This window comes from Thalassophryne amazonica, chromosome 8 (assembly GCF_902500255.1).
Source record: "Thalassophryne amazonica chromosome 8, fThaAma1.1, whole genome shotgun sequence".
NCBI classification, from domain to species: domain Eukaryota; kingdom Metazoa; phylum Chordata; class Actinopteri; order Batrachoidiformes; family Batrachoididae; genus Thalassophryne; species Thalassophryne amazonica.
The window spans coordinates 89,604,858-89,621,074 of NC_047110.1; the positions used below are offsets into that span (position 1 = coordinate 89,604,858).

The following is a 16,217-nucleotide window of genomic DNA, read 5'->3' on the forward strand; positions in this document are numbered from 1 at the left end:
TCCCTTTGTGTGATGGCACATGATTGTGTTCCTAGTCTTGCTGATGGTTGCTAACTGTATGCTTACTGCCACGTATGTAGCCCTTGCCACTATTTTTCTGCCTCACAGTCCACTCCTGTCTACTTTTTGGGGTGGGGGTGGAGTGGGGGGCATTGTGGAAGTGCGCTCCATACTCAACACAGTTCATGAAAAGCAAACGGTATTCATGTTTCCACACGTACAACGTGACACACACTGCTATCTCGTCAGGGCTCATAACATCAGATCACAAAGTTCAGAGTCAGTTGTGCCCCCCTGCCGAAAACGTGCATACTTCAATCAATCAACCCCTTTCTTATATAGCGCCAAATCACAACAAACAATTGCCCCAAGGCGCTCCAAAACATACTTAAACATTGTGCATCCAGTTTCAGCATGTGAGAGAAAGACAGAGAGCAAGCTGTCTCACGTCCTGAAAAAAGAGCAGAAACAGTGCTACCTCTATTTTCTGCTGCTTCTGTTCTCTGGATATTTTTTTTTTTTTAAATCCAGTTTATGAATTGAAAGAATGTAACCATGTTTTCTGATTATCAGATTACGGAGGTGCATAAATGAATGCATCCCTGCAGTAGACCGGCTCATACACATGCAATGGCTCATTCAGCTCATTCATATTGTAATTCATTATTATCAGGTTGTCCTAAAAGTTCCCTGAAAAGCCTTCAGTTAATTCAAAATGCTGCAGCTAGAGTACTGACAGGGACTAGAAGGAGAGAGCATATCTCACCCATATTGGCCTCTCTTCATTGGCTTCCTGTTAATTCTAGAATAGAATTTAAAATTCTTCTTCTTACTTATAAGGTTTTGAATAATCAGGTCCCATCTTATCTTAGGGACCTCATAGTACCATATCACCCCAATAGAGCACTTCGCTCTCAGACTGCAGGCTTACTTGTAGTTCCTAGGGTTTGTAAGAGTAGAATGGGAGGCAGAGCCTTCAGCTTTCAGGCTCCTCTCCTGTGGAACCAGCTCCCAATTCAGATCAGGGAGACAGACACCCTCTCTACTTTTAAGATTAGGCTTAAAACTTTCCTTTTTGCTAAAGCTTATAGTTAGGGCTGGATCAGGTGACCCTGAACCATCCCTTAGTTATGCTGCTATAGACTTAGACTGCTGGGGGGTTCCCATGATGCACTGAGTGTTTCTTTCTCTTTTTGCTTTGTATGCACCACTCTGCATTCAATCATTAGTGATTGATCTCTGCTCCCCTCCACAGCATGTCTTTTTCCTGGTTCTCTCCCTCAGCCCCAACCAGTCCCAGCGGAAGACTGCCCCTCCCTGAGCCTGGTTCTGCTGGAGGTTTCTTCCTGTTAAAAGGGAGTTTTTCCTTCCCACTGTCGCCAAGTGCTTGCTCACAGGGGGTCGTTTTGACCGTTGGGGTTCTTACGTAATTATTGTATGGCCTTGCCTTACAATATAAAGCACCTTGGGGCAACTGTTTGTTGTGATTTGGCGCTATATAAATAAAATTGATTGATTGATTGATTCAGCCAGTTCGATCAGCTGTTTTAAGCACACACAGGCACTGCAGGCACAAATCAATTCACCACACACTCGTGCGCAGGTTAGATTACCTGTTCTGAGCACACACACATGTCTGCCAGTTCGATCACCTGATGTAAAGCACGCTGCACAGATCATGCAGCCAAACACGCACACAGGTTAGATGACCTGTTCTGAGCATGCACTCCTCTGCCCGTTTGATCACCTGTCGTAAGCAGGCACAGAGAATGTGGGTAGTGCGGATCATGCAGTCACATGCGCATGTGCCAGTTTGATTGCCTGTTCTGAGCATGCATGCACAGGTGCTGCATGCAGCACCACACACACACACACACACACACACACACACACACACACACACGCTGTTCTCCTCCATCTGAATCACTCTGGATGCATGCACTCAGTATTTGGATGTGTACAATTGCACAGTATTGCATAGATTTGTATATAGTAGCATAGTTTTGCGCAGACCTGCTTTAAAAACTGTGTTCCTTCTGTGTCCAGTGCTGTACGCAGGAAAAATTTAACATGCTTAATTTCTTGCATCTGTGTTCTGTACCCCTCAGCATACTACCCCCTAGGGGAGCAAAAACTCAGTGTAGAGCTGCATAACTCGGTGTAGTCGGTACGCCGCAATACGCAACTCTACGCTGGCCCCAGTGTGAAAGGGGCTTTAGCATTGTCGTGTCTTCCTGAAAGTCGTTACACCCCTATTCCACAGAGCGCCGTTCCTTCCCATTTCATCCTGAACAGCAAATCAGGGTGTGTTTTGAAGCATCACAGTAATTTCTTGATCCATCTTTTGTCAATTTATGGCCCAGTCACGAAGGGCAACGAAGCCCAAACGAAACAAGAAATCTGGACTTTCGTTGGCATCGTTTAACATTCGTGCAGCTTCGTTCCTGCAGCTGGCGCTTCGTCAGCATTTTTAAACTGTTGAAAAATTTGAACGAAGGACAGCAAAAACCTTAATTCGTCCGTGTTTCGTTTTGCTGTCGTTCTTGACGTTTTTAATTGTTTGTTTAGTTTTTGTAACATTCTTGTTTCGTTTGACTTCGTTTGAATGGCTGAATGTTTTCACACAGTGCAGAAGCCGGTCTGTGAGCGCTGAGGCTGCTGCTGCATTCATGTACCGTTGGAAATTACAGGGGAAACTCAGCCTGTTTGCTTGGATTTTTTATCTGGGTGGGGGGTCAGCTTCACTGGGCTCAGGCACCTTACATAGGCCAGAATTAATCTTTTGTGTGGATACAATTAATTATTTTGCCACAAGCAACTGCTGAATTTGAAACAACAAAAAAGTTGTGTAATTCCGACGGTACTTGAACACAACAGCAGCAGCACCTGCTGCGTGTACTTATTTTTTTTTTTTTAATTAAATATACCAATATGAGTGTAGGAATGACAATCTGGCCCTTCTGTACATGTGGTAACAGGTAGATAATTCAAAACATTATATAAAGAGCTGTTCTGGGAGGCAGAATTCACATTGTGGATCAGCTGCAGTTGGTGGAAATAACCGCACGTGAGTCAATGCGCGTTCACACGCCTGATCAGTTTACTGCTCTGATATATTCAATCATCTTTACACTTATATTTATTCCCCCTTTTTACAGTATTCTGTTATAAATCTATATATGGCTTAGAACGTAATACAGTGATACAGCAGTGACCACGGCACACCATATTGCATAACATTTGTAAGAGAATGCTGCATGAGACCCTGAAAACTTGCTAAAACAAATATTTCAAATGTTCTGTGTCTGTTTAACTTGCATGGAACTTCACAAACAAACTGAATTTCATTATATATATATATATATATATATATATATATATATATATATATATTACTCTGGAAGAAACAGTGCTGTGAAGGATGATGAGCAAACTTCAGTTACCTCCAGAGTGACATGAACATGAAGCGATCACGGCTCACAGTGATTCCCCACTGTAAATAACAGCAAAACAACCTGAGCATAAAACAAACACAGTAACAATGTCTATCAACCCAGATCATATATTCACAAGAGTTTTAGGCACAATATACGAAGAGTTTTATGTTGGGATGACGTTAATGCTGTTGTTCGTGTGTAGTGCAGTGTTTAAATTGCAGCCTGATCAGACAGTCTCAATGTGAACTCTCCAAAGTTTTGCGGGATTTGAAGCCTCACACACAAATTACAGTTGGTCTATTTACACTCCTGTTCAGTAGATGGCAGTGTTCTCTGCATTTTGATGGAGGGGAAGGAGGAAGTGATGAGAGCAGGTCATTTGAATTTTCCCATAATGCCTTTCGCATGTGTTTGTTTAAAGTCAAACCTTCAGAATTAGTGCTTTACTTTAAAACTAAAACATATAGCTGATATTTTCACTTTGTAAAAACGACATAGGTGACGTTAATTTCAATAACTTGTCTGGAAATACCATATTACCAAATAACCATAAGTCAAAACTGCCTTGCTGTGCATGTGTCCTGTGACATGTCTGCAAGACTGTATGGCTGTGAAAATATATGTTTTTTTTTTTTTTTGTCCTCTCTCTCTCTCTTTCCTTTTTACCCCTCTCTTGTCACCAGGTCTGTTTTGCTGAGAGAAGGCTGATCTTAGACAGAGGCACTGGCTCGTTGTTGTTTGTGATTGCCTTTTGAATTTATCCAGCGGTATCAGTATTTGCCAGTGTGCTGGAGTCAATACTAAAAGTTACCAGTTTGGCTTTTAGCTGTATCTTGCGCAAAATTTTTTAGGGGTTGCTTTAGCTTTATAAAATTTAACTTTTCAGTTAGCGGCTTAACTGTTATCAAAGCTAATTTTTTGGTTAGCTGTGCCCACCAATGGATATGAGTAATTGAGAATAGAAGGGGAAAATGTGTCAAAGTACTAAAAGAAAGGAAATAAATCAAATAGCTAATCATGGGAGGCATTTGATCTGGAGAACAAAAAGAATGAAATGAGAGAATCAGCTCAGTTATTACTTAAAATTGTTGACACATAGATGCCACATAAGCTGTCTGTGTGGTCCGCATAACGTGTGTGTGGTAAGATGGCCGCCAGTTTACTTCAGCTGTTTGTAAGGAATGTGTGGGCCAGTTAGCTATCCAGTATTGTATACGTAAGAATTAAACAACTCGAAGCTGTGCATTGTACGGCTTTGTGTCATGGTGTTTTAGACTCCGCGTTGTGCATTCAAACCATATAATGCACGGCTTTGAGTTGTTTAATCCGCTTATACCATGGTCCCACACAATGAGCTAACACACAAATATTTATTTAAGTTAACAGAACTTGATAAAAATGCGTAAGTATTTGGGACTATTTTATGCCAGTCTCAAGATATTTTCATCGTTGGCAACCGTTCTCTTCTTCTTTCTTGTCTTCAATCGTGTCTAGTTCGTCTGATGTTAAATCTTCATGCCGTTGTTTTTGTTGTTCTTCTCGTTTGGTCTCCTCCTCTTCCCATTCCTCCAACATTTTATTTTGGCCAAAAATATTAAAATTCACTCCAAAATCCATGTTTTATCGCATTTCTGTCATTCCCCTGTCAAAACACAGCTGATCTGCCTCAAATGATTTGCACATTGCTATGGTGACAACCAGAGCTGAGTGATATTACAGTGACTTAACTCTCCGAACTACATTTGCAAAAATAATGCATGCAAGTTAGACATGGAATTCTCACTGACCGTGGTATATAGATCAGTCACAAAGACAGAAGCTCTGGCTTTTTGTTTGTTCTTGGTTTGTGATATAAATTTATCCAGCAGGTGCTTAAACTTGAAACTGGCTTAGCCGACTGCATACTGAGTCAATACTAAAAGTTAGGGGTTAGCTATAACTTTCGCTGATTTTTTTAGCGGTTTATGTTTAGAGTTATAAAAGTTACCTTTTCAGTTAACGGATTAGGAGTTATCAAAGCTAACTTTTTGGTTAGCACAGATAGAGGTAGAAAAGTGCAAACTTCACCTTGCATCAACCTAATCACTCTAGATAATTGATGGAATAATTTTAAAGTTTTAAAGTGGTGCAGTTTTTGTATTTAACAGTACAAGTACACCCACCCTGTTTGTGGCTACTCAGTAACATTACCATTACACTCAAATATATCAAATAGCAACACCAGAAAGGGGCTCTACTATAATTTACAATCGTAGAAACATAGACGTTCACTGAATTGTTTCAAAATATCTTTTCAAAAATAAAGCTTTCTTTCTTTCTATCATTTAATGAAGTAAGTCATGTTCATCAAACATGTACAGAACAAACTACAACAATTAAAATGGCAATACACATTTTGGTAAGCTCCACACTTTGACAGTAGATTGCTGTAGCGTGACATGTCCACTTTTCCACACTGTCTGCTTCAAGCGGCAAGATTTTAAAATTATCTGTAGGTTTCCAAAACCTGAGACCACACACGTGGAGATAAAAAAAAAAAAAATCATAGATCTAACAGTTTTGGTCGTACAGTGTGTGGTGTTCAGCCACACGGTAAGGACAACAACACCACACGCGAACAGATTTCACACACGAACATTCCCAGGTCAGACAGGAAATCTCGCAAAATCTCTCAAGATTAAACGTGACTTCAGAGTAAACAAGTGGAGATAGTTTGTGAACTATTTACAACAGAGGGAAAAAAAAAAGATAGACAAAGAAAAGGTGTTGTTTAAAGGAGTGGAGACAGCGCGACCACCAGACTTTCTGGTAAGTCAGAACAGCTGTTTTGATTTTAGATTTTGCTCCGTGTGTCCTTCACCTCACTTTCTGATTGGCTGCACGTCACATTCAGCAGGCTGCGTGCTCGTTTGTGGTTGGAAGACACAACACACGCTGCGATATTGGACCAAGACAATCCAACATGTTGGATATCGCCGATTCTCCTCCTGACATCCTTCTGAGCAGTTCAGAGGGCTCTTAACACACCACACACAGCAGGTATATCTGATAAGATTGTCTTTAGTGTCATCACGACAATCGGGGCGTCCTTAAGATTGTTGGAAAGGGAAGATCGGGTCCGATACCTGCCTAATTATCTTACCGTGTGAACCAGGCATAAGCCTTTACTAAATACAAGGTAAAGTTTACATTCTGTAGCTTAACATAAACTATATTTTTGGTGAATTAAAAAAAAAAAAAAGTATTCGCCTGTTTCACACAAAGTTTAAAATTACTTCAGTACTCAAATACTTATACATGTGTATTGCATACCATTAGATTTCTCTTTTCTTCTGTTTTGATATGCAGCATGATAGTATAGCTGTGATTGGGAGTGATAAAATTAGGGAAAATGGACCCCACCCTATCTGCAATAGATGCCCTGCCTCAAAGTGGGTAGGTGCACTAAAATGGTTATGTAACAAAACTGCACCACTTTGAAGTGCTTAGGGAAATGCATGGTGAAATTTGCATTTTTCTAGCTCTCGGGTTGAACCTCATCAAAATCTGAAGTGGCTGGCTCCTCTGCTGCTAATTTGACTAATGCAGACCAGTGATGCCGGTAACGCGTTACTCTAATCCGACCACTTTTTTTAGTAACGAGTAATCTAACGCGTTAATCTTTCCAAATCAGTAATCAGATTAAAGTTACTTCTCCATGTCACTGTGCGTTACTATTATTTTTCATTGTGGGTCAACAGCAGCATTAAACTTGGTCTGTGGGCAGGAGGTCGGGGTTCGACTGAACTACACACTTTAAGTGAGCTGTGAGCTTTTAATCCGTGTTTTTTTTGCAGCTGCTCGACTCGTCCTCACCTCTTAAAACGCAGTGATCAGCACACCTGCACTGAGCTTTACAAAGACATTTTTATACTTTTTCCCCTCCTTTATTTAGAATTCTGAGCTGAGCTGCTCCGTATCGTCTCGTTAAAAACAGCTGATCCTCCGACGCGTCAACAACTAACACTATTTTCCACTCAAATGCACCTAAACTCTCTTTCTGAGGACCACATGATGTGAAAACGCAATAAAACTTTCTTACCTGTAAATCTGGTCCTGTTTTCTACATAAATAAATGTTATCCATTCTTTGTGCTCAAACGCCAAAGCAGGGGCGAATCCAGATGGAATGGGGGCGTGGGGCAGGGATGTGCCCCCCTCCCCCTAGATTAAAGGTCCAGTTTTGAAGCCGTTTTTTACTACAACTACTAATATTGCTTAAAATAATAATAATTTCGACAAGTAAAATGTTTAGAGAGTTAGAATTTAAGTTACATTTCTAAACAATGTAGGTTTGAAATTGCAAGTTTTACTGTTACAGTGCTGTCAACAGTTAAATATGAGGTCAAGAAAGAGGTCTTTATTTTACTTTTTATAAAACAAGTATTTATTTTCATTGAAGTCAAGAAAGGGTGACTATAAAGTGAGTTGTTGTCGGCAGCTGGGGAAAGTAACTAAAAAAGTAACTTTTACAATTGAGTAATCAGTAAAGTAACTAAGTTACTTTTTCAAGGAGTAATCAGTAATCAGTAATTAGATTACTTTTTCAAAGTAACTGTGGCAACACTGATGCAGACACAATGTGAATGTTTTGAAAAATTGTTCAAGTGCACAGAGAGGTTGTTCTGTGCATAAATATAAATGACAACATAAGCATGTGCAGAGCACCTGGATTAGTGAGGATGGCTTAAAAAAACCCCTGCATTGTCATCAGAAACAGATGTTGCTTTAGCCAACATGAAAGAAAGGACGTCTCCTTTAGTTTGACAGGATTTTCGTTTGAAGACTTGAGTTCAGTTGAAGACCAACATTTGTTAATGACGTTGGAGGAGGTTATGTTTTCACCGCTGCTTGTTTGTTTGTGAACAGTCTGTAACCCACAAGTTTTTATATATTATTAAATTTTTACAGAGGATTCATATCCTGATAGGCAAGAACAGATTCAGTTTTCCAGGTCATAGGTCAAAGTCAGGAAAAATCTTGGAAAAATCCCTATCCTTCAGCACTGAATGAATTTTCAAAAATTCATAACTGTCAAAAAAGAGGGAATTGCCTTCATATTTGAGAGCATTATGTAGGATGGCATCCTTTATCCACTGACAAAGTTTGATCCAGCTCTGATCCAGATTACAGATTTTGTGGGCATTTAAATTTAATATGGAATACCCCATTTAATGTAAATTTTACATTATATTTTAATCAAATGTGCCCCAATCACTCTCATATTTGAAAGTGAGGTGCAGACTGTCACGCACTATCACCTGACAAAGTTTTATTCAGATCTGATCTGGATTGTAGATTTTGTGGACTTTTGAATTTAATATTGAAAAGCCCATTTTATTGTACGTTTTGCACTATATCTCAATCAAAAGTGCCTCAATCACTCATGTCATGTCATGAATTTACAGCACAAAAGTTGGCTGGAGGTTCCAATTTTATGCCTGTTTTTCTGTCTTTGAGTTATGGAAATCAAGTGCCAAAAAGCAATGACAAATTGTGCGTAGCAGAGATGATCAATGTTCTGTGAAAATTAAGTTAATTAAGTTGGGGGGGGGGGGACCACCACTGACATTTGATCACATCTAATTTAGCTTTTGAAAAGTCACTTCTAACAGGACTTTGACCTTGAAAGTTTTTTCCAAGGTAAAATTTTGTCGAATTGGAAACTAGTGTTGGCGGAGGTTTACGCTCTACGAGTGCGGTGCTCTAGTTTAGAGAAGCAGCCATGGAGAAAATGATCCAGCGTGCGGCTGCAGACATCCAGATTTTGCAACATGTTGGTCCACTGAAGAGTTTAAAATCTTAGATTTGCCTCTTGATGACAAAGTAGGAAATGGAGGCAAATTATTTACACATGTTGAAGACTTTAGGAGTAATGTTTGGCCCTGAGTTGAGCTTTCACAAGAAAGCAAAAGGTCATATTTTAAACATTTATCAACACAAGCTCCTCTTGGAGTCAGTTTGTCCCCCTCCCCCAGCAGTTGTCTGTACTTTCTTTCAGGTACACCCGCGAAGCAGGCGTTCGTGCTTTAGAGAGGAAGATTGGCTCGATCTGCCGAGCCGTGGCTGTGAAGATTGCTGAAGGACGCAGAAATGCCACGTTGGAGGGTTTGAGTCCAGAGGAGCAGCAGGGAGGTAAGGGTCTGAGTCACCTGCTCTCTCACAAACTGCAGAGTTCACAAAAGAGGAACCACTCCCGCACCCCCACCATGACACACAAAACTGGATTAATTCTGTGGTTTCACTCACTGCACTGTGTCCAGATAAGGCCGCGCCCCCCGACCTGCCCATCGTGATCGATCACCTCGCCCTGAAAGACATCCTGGGGCCGCCACTGTTTGAGATGGAGGTAAGCGGGCAGCTCACAGTGAGGTCTTCAACCAGGACTCAGTCAAGCATTCTCTGTTCTTTTCTTCTTTCTTTTCACCTGCTGGTGAATAACCATCTCTTTTGCAAAAGAGATGGTTGGAGATGGTTAGTCACATCACGTGAAGTACAGACGTTCACTTACTGTAATACCTGCACTGACTGATGAGGACAAATGTGAGGTCAGCCCCAGTCTGTGTGCTTTTGAGTGATGATTTAGTGTGTATGTCGGGGTTTTTTTTTTTTTTTTAAGGTGTCTGAGCGACTGACACTGCCCGGCGTGGCTCTGGGTCTGGCCTGGACACCTCTGGGCGGAGAGATCATGTTTGTGGAGGCGAGCCGAATGGAGGGTGAGGGTCAGCTCACGCTGACCGGTCAGCTGGGAGATGTCATGAAAGAGTCGGCACACCTGGCCATCAGCTGGCTCAGAGCTAATGCTAAAAAGTACCACCTCATCAACAGTGAGTAGATGAATGGCGCCTGCCCTCAGTGGCCTCTTTATTAGAAACGCCTGCACAAAAACATGTAAACCTGAACTCTTTGTGGCTATGTTTTCTAACAGTGGTCGGGGGTCCAGATCCTTTAGAAGGCACAGACATCCACCTCCACTTCCCTGCTGGAGCCGTCACCAAGGACGGGCCCTCTGCCGGTGTTACCATAGTAACCTGTCTCGCTTCACTCTTCAGCGGCCGATTGGTCAGATCTGATGTTGCTATGACAGGAGAGATCACTTTAAGAGGGCTGGTGCTGCCGGTACCTCTTTTTCCTTTTCTTTTCTTTTTTTTTTTTTGTATGTTTTCCCTTCTTGTCCCTGCAGGGTGGCAACTGACAAGGCTTTAATTTATGAAAGTAGATTTACATTTAGTGCAGTGGTTAGTGCCGTTTCCCCTCTTCAAAAGTCATCTAGAATTAATTTGCTAACACAGATTTATAGGCATCCCTGAATTAAAATGTCAAGAAAATGCAAATAAACCCATTAACAAAAAAATTAAACAACAAAAAACCCTTTTCATGTGTACTCATGCTTATCTCTGGGCATTTTGGTGTGTTCTGGTGGGCTTGTATTGTGGTCTTTTCTACAGCGATGACTTTCTGCATTCACAGCCACAGCAGCACGTACAGTGCATCCTGAAAATATTCACAGTGCTTCACTTTTTCCACATTTTATTATGTTACAGCCATATTCCAAAATGGAGTAAATTCATTTGTTCCCCTCAAAATTCTACTCACAATACCCCTTAATGACAACATGAAAAAGATTTTTGCAAATTTCTTAAAAATTAAAAAAAATAAATAAATCACATGTACATAAGTATTCACTCCCTTTGCTCAGTACTTTGTTGCTGCACCTTTGGCAGCACTTAGAGCCTCAAGATGTCTTGAATGTGATTCCACAAGCTTGGTGCATCTATCTTTGGGCAGTTTTGCCCATTCCTCTTCGCAGCACCTCTCAAGCTCCATCAGGTTGGATGGGGACCGTCGGTGCACAGAGATGTTCTGTCAGATTCAGGTCTGGGCTCTGGCTGACTACTCGAGAACATTCACAGATTTGCCTGAAGCCACTCCTTTGATATCTTGACTGAGGTCAAGAGTGCTCTGGAGCAGGATTTCATCCAGGATGTCTCTGTACATTGCTGCATTCCTCTTTCCCTCAATCCTGACTAGTCTCCCAGTTCCTACTGCTGAAAAACATCCCCACAGCATGATGCTGCCACCACCATGCTTCACTGTAGGGATGATGTCTGGTTTCCTCCAAACTTGATACCTGGCGTTCACGCCAAAGAGTTCAAATCTTTGTCATCTCAGACCAGAGAATTTTGTTTCTCATGGTCAGAGTCCTTCAGGTGCCTTTTGGCAAACTCCAGGTGGGCTGCCATGTGCCTTTTACTAAGGAGTGGCTTCTGTCTAGCCGCTCTACCATACAGGCCTGATTGGTGAATTGCTGCAGAGATGGCTGTCCTTCTGGAAGGTTTTCCTGTCGTCAGAGTGACCATCAAGTTCTTGGTCACCTCCCTAAGGCCCTTCTCCCCCGATCGCTCAGTTTAGATGGGCGGCCACCTCTAGGAAGAGTCCTGCTGGATCCGAACTTCTTCTATTTATGGATGATGGAGGCCACTGTGTTCATTGACCTTCAAAGCAACAGAAATGTTTCTGTACCCTTCCCCAGATTTGTGTCTCGAGAAAATCCTGTCACTTCTGTCAGCGGTCGACAGACAGTTCCTTTGACTTCATACTTGGTTTGTGCTCTTACATGCATTGTCAACTGTGGGACCTTATATGTAGACAGGTGTGTGCCTTTCCAAATCATGTCCAATCAACGAATTCATCCCTGGTGGGCTCCAATAGGGCAGTACGGTCGTGTTTGAACCCCTGCGTGATATCGCAGGATTTGACCACTTCTGGGGACAGTCTCCCCAGTTTTGCAATACTAACGCAGCATAACTTCACACAGATAAACGGTGTACAGTTTTGTTTTCGGCTGCAATCACCGAAGCAGTCGCGAGAAGTGGAGTTTTTTTCAGTTCCCAGTGGAGAAGGCAAGTGGGAGAGGTCATGTCTGTAAGTTTTAGCCTGCGCAGCTGCATTCTCTCGCCTGCACAACCACCTTGACATGTATGAGCTCCGGGTCATAAACAAACCACAACACATTTCCACTTTTGACCTCATCGTTACTTTATCGTTGCATTTTCACTTTGGTTGCCGTGTAATTTGCCCAAAAATTCAGAGAGGGCTGTCCCTGGATGTAGGATTATTGCGTCATATTTTAACCCTTTAGCATCCACCCTCAAACGAGACTGCGCTGCCCAATTAAGCTCTAGAAACATCAAGGGTGATCTGTGGAAACAGGATGCTCAATTTAGAGCTTCATGATGAACGCTGTGAAAACGTGTGACCATGTGATGTACATAGGGATTATGAATAAATTGATTCCACAACGGTGTGATGTGACCGGGCGCCAGTAGATGGCAGTGTTCTATGCATTTTCACCCCGGTTATATCGCACGGTTGTCGACCTGAATCAGAACTTAGACTTTTCGGTTTTGCAAATGCCTTTTTTTTTTCCTTTTTACAAATGAAAAAAAAAGAAGACATTTTACAAACCCATTTATGTGTAACATTAACTTGTGTTGAATTTTACATAGAATGAATTAGTCAACCAATCAGTGTGAGCGGAGGCTGAGTTTACCCATAAGCCCTTTGGGCATCTGTGTGTTAATGTTAAAATATTCAGAATTAGTGCATTATTTAAAATGAACAGATATGTGGTATATTTTCACTTTGTACCTTTTAAGAGTTGACATTAATGTAGTTATTCTATCCAGATTAATTTGATTTATAAATCAAAACTACAAGTCAAACCTGCTTTGCTTTTTAAGATGTCTGCCTCACGGCTCGACCGCTGTATGCTGTCAAGGGTAATGTGTGTGTGTGTTTTTTTTTTTGTTTTTTTTTTGGTGGTAGCCTAGCAGCCAGGGCCCTTCTGCCGGGGTAGAAGCTGCCTCACTGCTGCAAAATACATAGCAGACAGGAGCCAACAGGGTTTATAAATGTTTTTCACCATTACTAACTAAAAACGTTAACTGTCTAAAAGTTATCGGAACTAAATTTATTAGAAGCCTATTGATCCACTGATGGATTTTGAAGTTAGCTGAAAAGCAAATCCGCTAACAAAGTTAGTTTTAATAATTCGTGGTTAGTGGAACTGTGCTCACCTGTGTGTGTGTGTGTGTGTATATATATATACAGTAGTGTTCAGAATAATAGTAGTGCTATATGACTAAAAATATTAATCCAGGTTTTGAATATATTTCTTATTGTTACATGGGACACAAGGTACCAATAGATTCTCACAAATTCAACAAGACCAAGCATTCATGATATGGACACTCTTAAGGCTATAAAATTGGGCTATTGGTAAAAAAAGAAAAAAATAGAAAAGGGGGTGTTCACAATAATAGTAGCATCTGCTGTTGACGCTACAAACTCAAAACTATTATGTTCAAACTGCTTTTTTTTTTTTTTAGCAATCCTGTGAATCACTAAACTAGTATTTAGTATTCAGTTTTTCATGATTTCTTCACATCTGCGAGGCATTAATTTTGTTGGTGTGGAACCAAGATTTTGCTCATTTCGTAGTGTGCTTGGGGTCATTGTCTTGTTGAAACACCCATTTCAAGGGCATGTCCTCTTCAGCATAAGGCAACATGACCTCTTCAAGTATTTTGACATATCCAAACTGATCCATGATACCTGGTATGCGATATACAACCCCTGGCAAAAATTATGGAATCACCGGCCTCGGAGGATGTTCATTCAGTTGTTTAATTTTGTAGAAAAAAAAGCAGATCACAGACATGACACAAAGCTAAAGTCATTTCAAATGGCAACTTTCTGGCTTTAAGAAACACTAAGAAATCCAGAAAAAGAGATTGTGGCAGTCAGTAACAGTTACTTTTTTAGACCAAGCAGAGGAAAAAAATATGGACTCACTCAATTCTGAGGAATAAATTATGGAATCACCCTGTAAATTTTCATCCCCAAAACTAACACCTGCATCAAATCACATCTGCTTGTTAGTCTGCATCTAAAAAGGAGTGATCACACCTTGGAGAGCTGTTGCACCAAGTGGACTAATATGAATCATGGCTCCAACACGAGAGATGTCAGTTGAAACAAAGGAGAGGATTATCAAACTCTTAAAAGAGGGTAAATCATCACGCAATGTTGCAAAAGATGTTGGTTGTTCACAGTCAGCTGTGTCTAAACTCTGGACCAAATACAAACAACATGGGAAGGTTGTTAAAGGCAAACATACTGGTAGACCAAGGAAGACATCAAAGCGTCAAGACAGAAAACTTAAAACAATGTCTCAAAATCGAAAATGCACAACAAAACAAATGAGGAACGAATGGGAGGAAACTGGAGTCAACGTCTGTGACTGAACTGTAAGAAACCGCCTAAAGGAAATAGGATTTACATACAGAAAGCTAAACGAAAGCCATCATTAACACCTAAACAGAAAAAAAAAAACAAGGTTACAATGGGCTAAAGAAAAGCAATCGTGGACTGTGGATGACTGGCTGAAAGTCATATTCAGTGATGAATCTCAAATCTGCATTGGGCAAGGTGATGATGCTGGAACTTTTGTTTGGTGCCGTTCCAATGAGATCTATAAAGATGACTGCCTGAAGACATGTAAATTTCCACAGTCATTGATGATATGGGGCTGCATGTCATGTAAAGGCACTGGGGAGATGGCTGTCATTACATCATCAATAAATGCACAAGTTTACGTTGATATTTTGGACACTTTTCTGATGTTTAAGGATGATGAAATCATTTTTCAAAAAGATAATGCATCTTGCCATAGAGCAAAAACTGAAAACATTCCTTGCAAAAAGACATATAGGGTCAATTTCATGACATAGGGTTAATGTCAACGAGCAGATGTGATTTGATACAGGTGTTAGTTTTGGGGATGGAAATTTACAGGGTGATTCCATAATCCTCAGAATTGAGTGAGTCCATATTTTTTTCTTCTGCTTGGTCTAAAAAAGTAACCGTTACTGACTGCCACAATCTTTTTTTCTTGATTTCTTATAGTGTTTCTTAAAACCAGAAAGTTGCCATTTGAAATTACTTTAATTTTGTGTCATGTCTGTGATCTGCTTTTTTTTCTACAAAATTAAACAACAGAATGAACATCCTCCGAGGCCGGTGATTCCATAATTTTTGCCAGGGGTTGTATAGGCCCAACACCACAGTAGGAGAAACATGTCCATATCATGATGCTTGCACCACCATGCTTCACTGTGAACTGTGGCTTGAATTCAGAATTTGGGGGTCGTCTCACAAACTGTCTGCGGCCCTTGGACCCAAAAAGAACAATTTTACTCTCCAGTCCACAAAATATTCCTCCATTTCTCTTTAGGTCAGTTGATGTGTTCTTTGGCAAATTGTAACCTCTTCTGCACGTCTTTTATTTAACAGAGACTTTGCAGGGGGATTCTTGCAAATAAATTAGCTTCACACAGGTGTCTTCTAACTGTCACAGCACTTACAGGTAACTCCAAACTGTCTTTGATCATCCTGGAGCTGATCAATAGGTGAGCCTTTGCCATTCTGGTTATTCTTCTATCCATTTTGATGGTTTTCCATTTTCTTCCACGTGTCTTTTTTTTTTTTGTCATTGCATTGAAGATCATTGTAGATGAACAGCCTATAATTTTTTGCACCTGCGTATAAGTTTTCCCCTCTGAATCAACTTGAACAATGTCTTGAACGTCTCATTTTCCTCAGGCTTTCAAAGAGAAACGCATGTTCAACGGGTGCTGGCTTCATCCTTAAATAGGGGACACCTGATTCACACCTGTTT

The 16,217-nt window shown here is 40.8% G+C and overlaps 1 protein-coding gene across 1 annotated transcript in view; it reads left to right on the forward strand.

Annotated features, from left to right (window-relative positions):
• The window catches only part of lonp2 (lon peptidase 2, peroxisomal), a 30,098-nt gene that overhangs the window by 12,021 nt on the left and 1,860 nt on the right, over window positions 1–16,217 (forward strand). Inside the window, exons 13-16 of the mRNA XM_034176963.1 lie at window positions 9,477–9,610; window positions 9,739–9,824; window positions 10,095–10,302; window positions 10,404–10,594. Coding sequence (XP_034032854.1) covers window positions 9,477–9,610; window positions 9,739–9,824; window positions 10,095–10,302; window positions 10,404–10,594 — 619 coding nt within the window. The remainder of the gene's footprint in view (window positions 1–9,476; window positions 9,611–9,738; window positions 9,825–10,094; window positions 10,303–10,403; window positions 10,595–16,217) is intronic.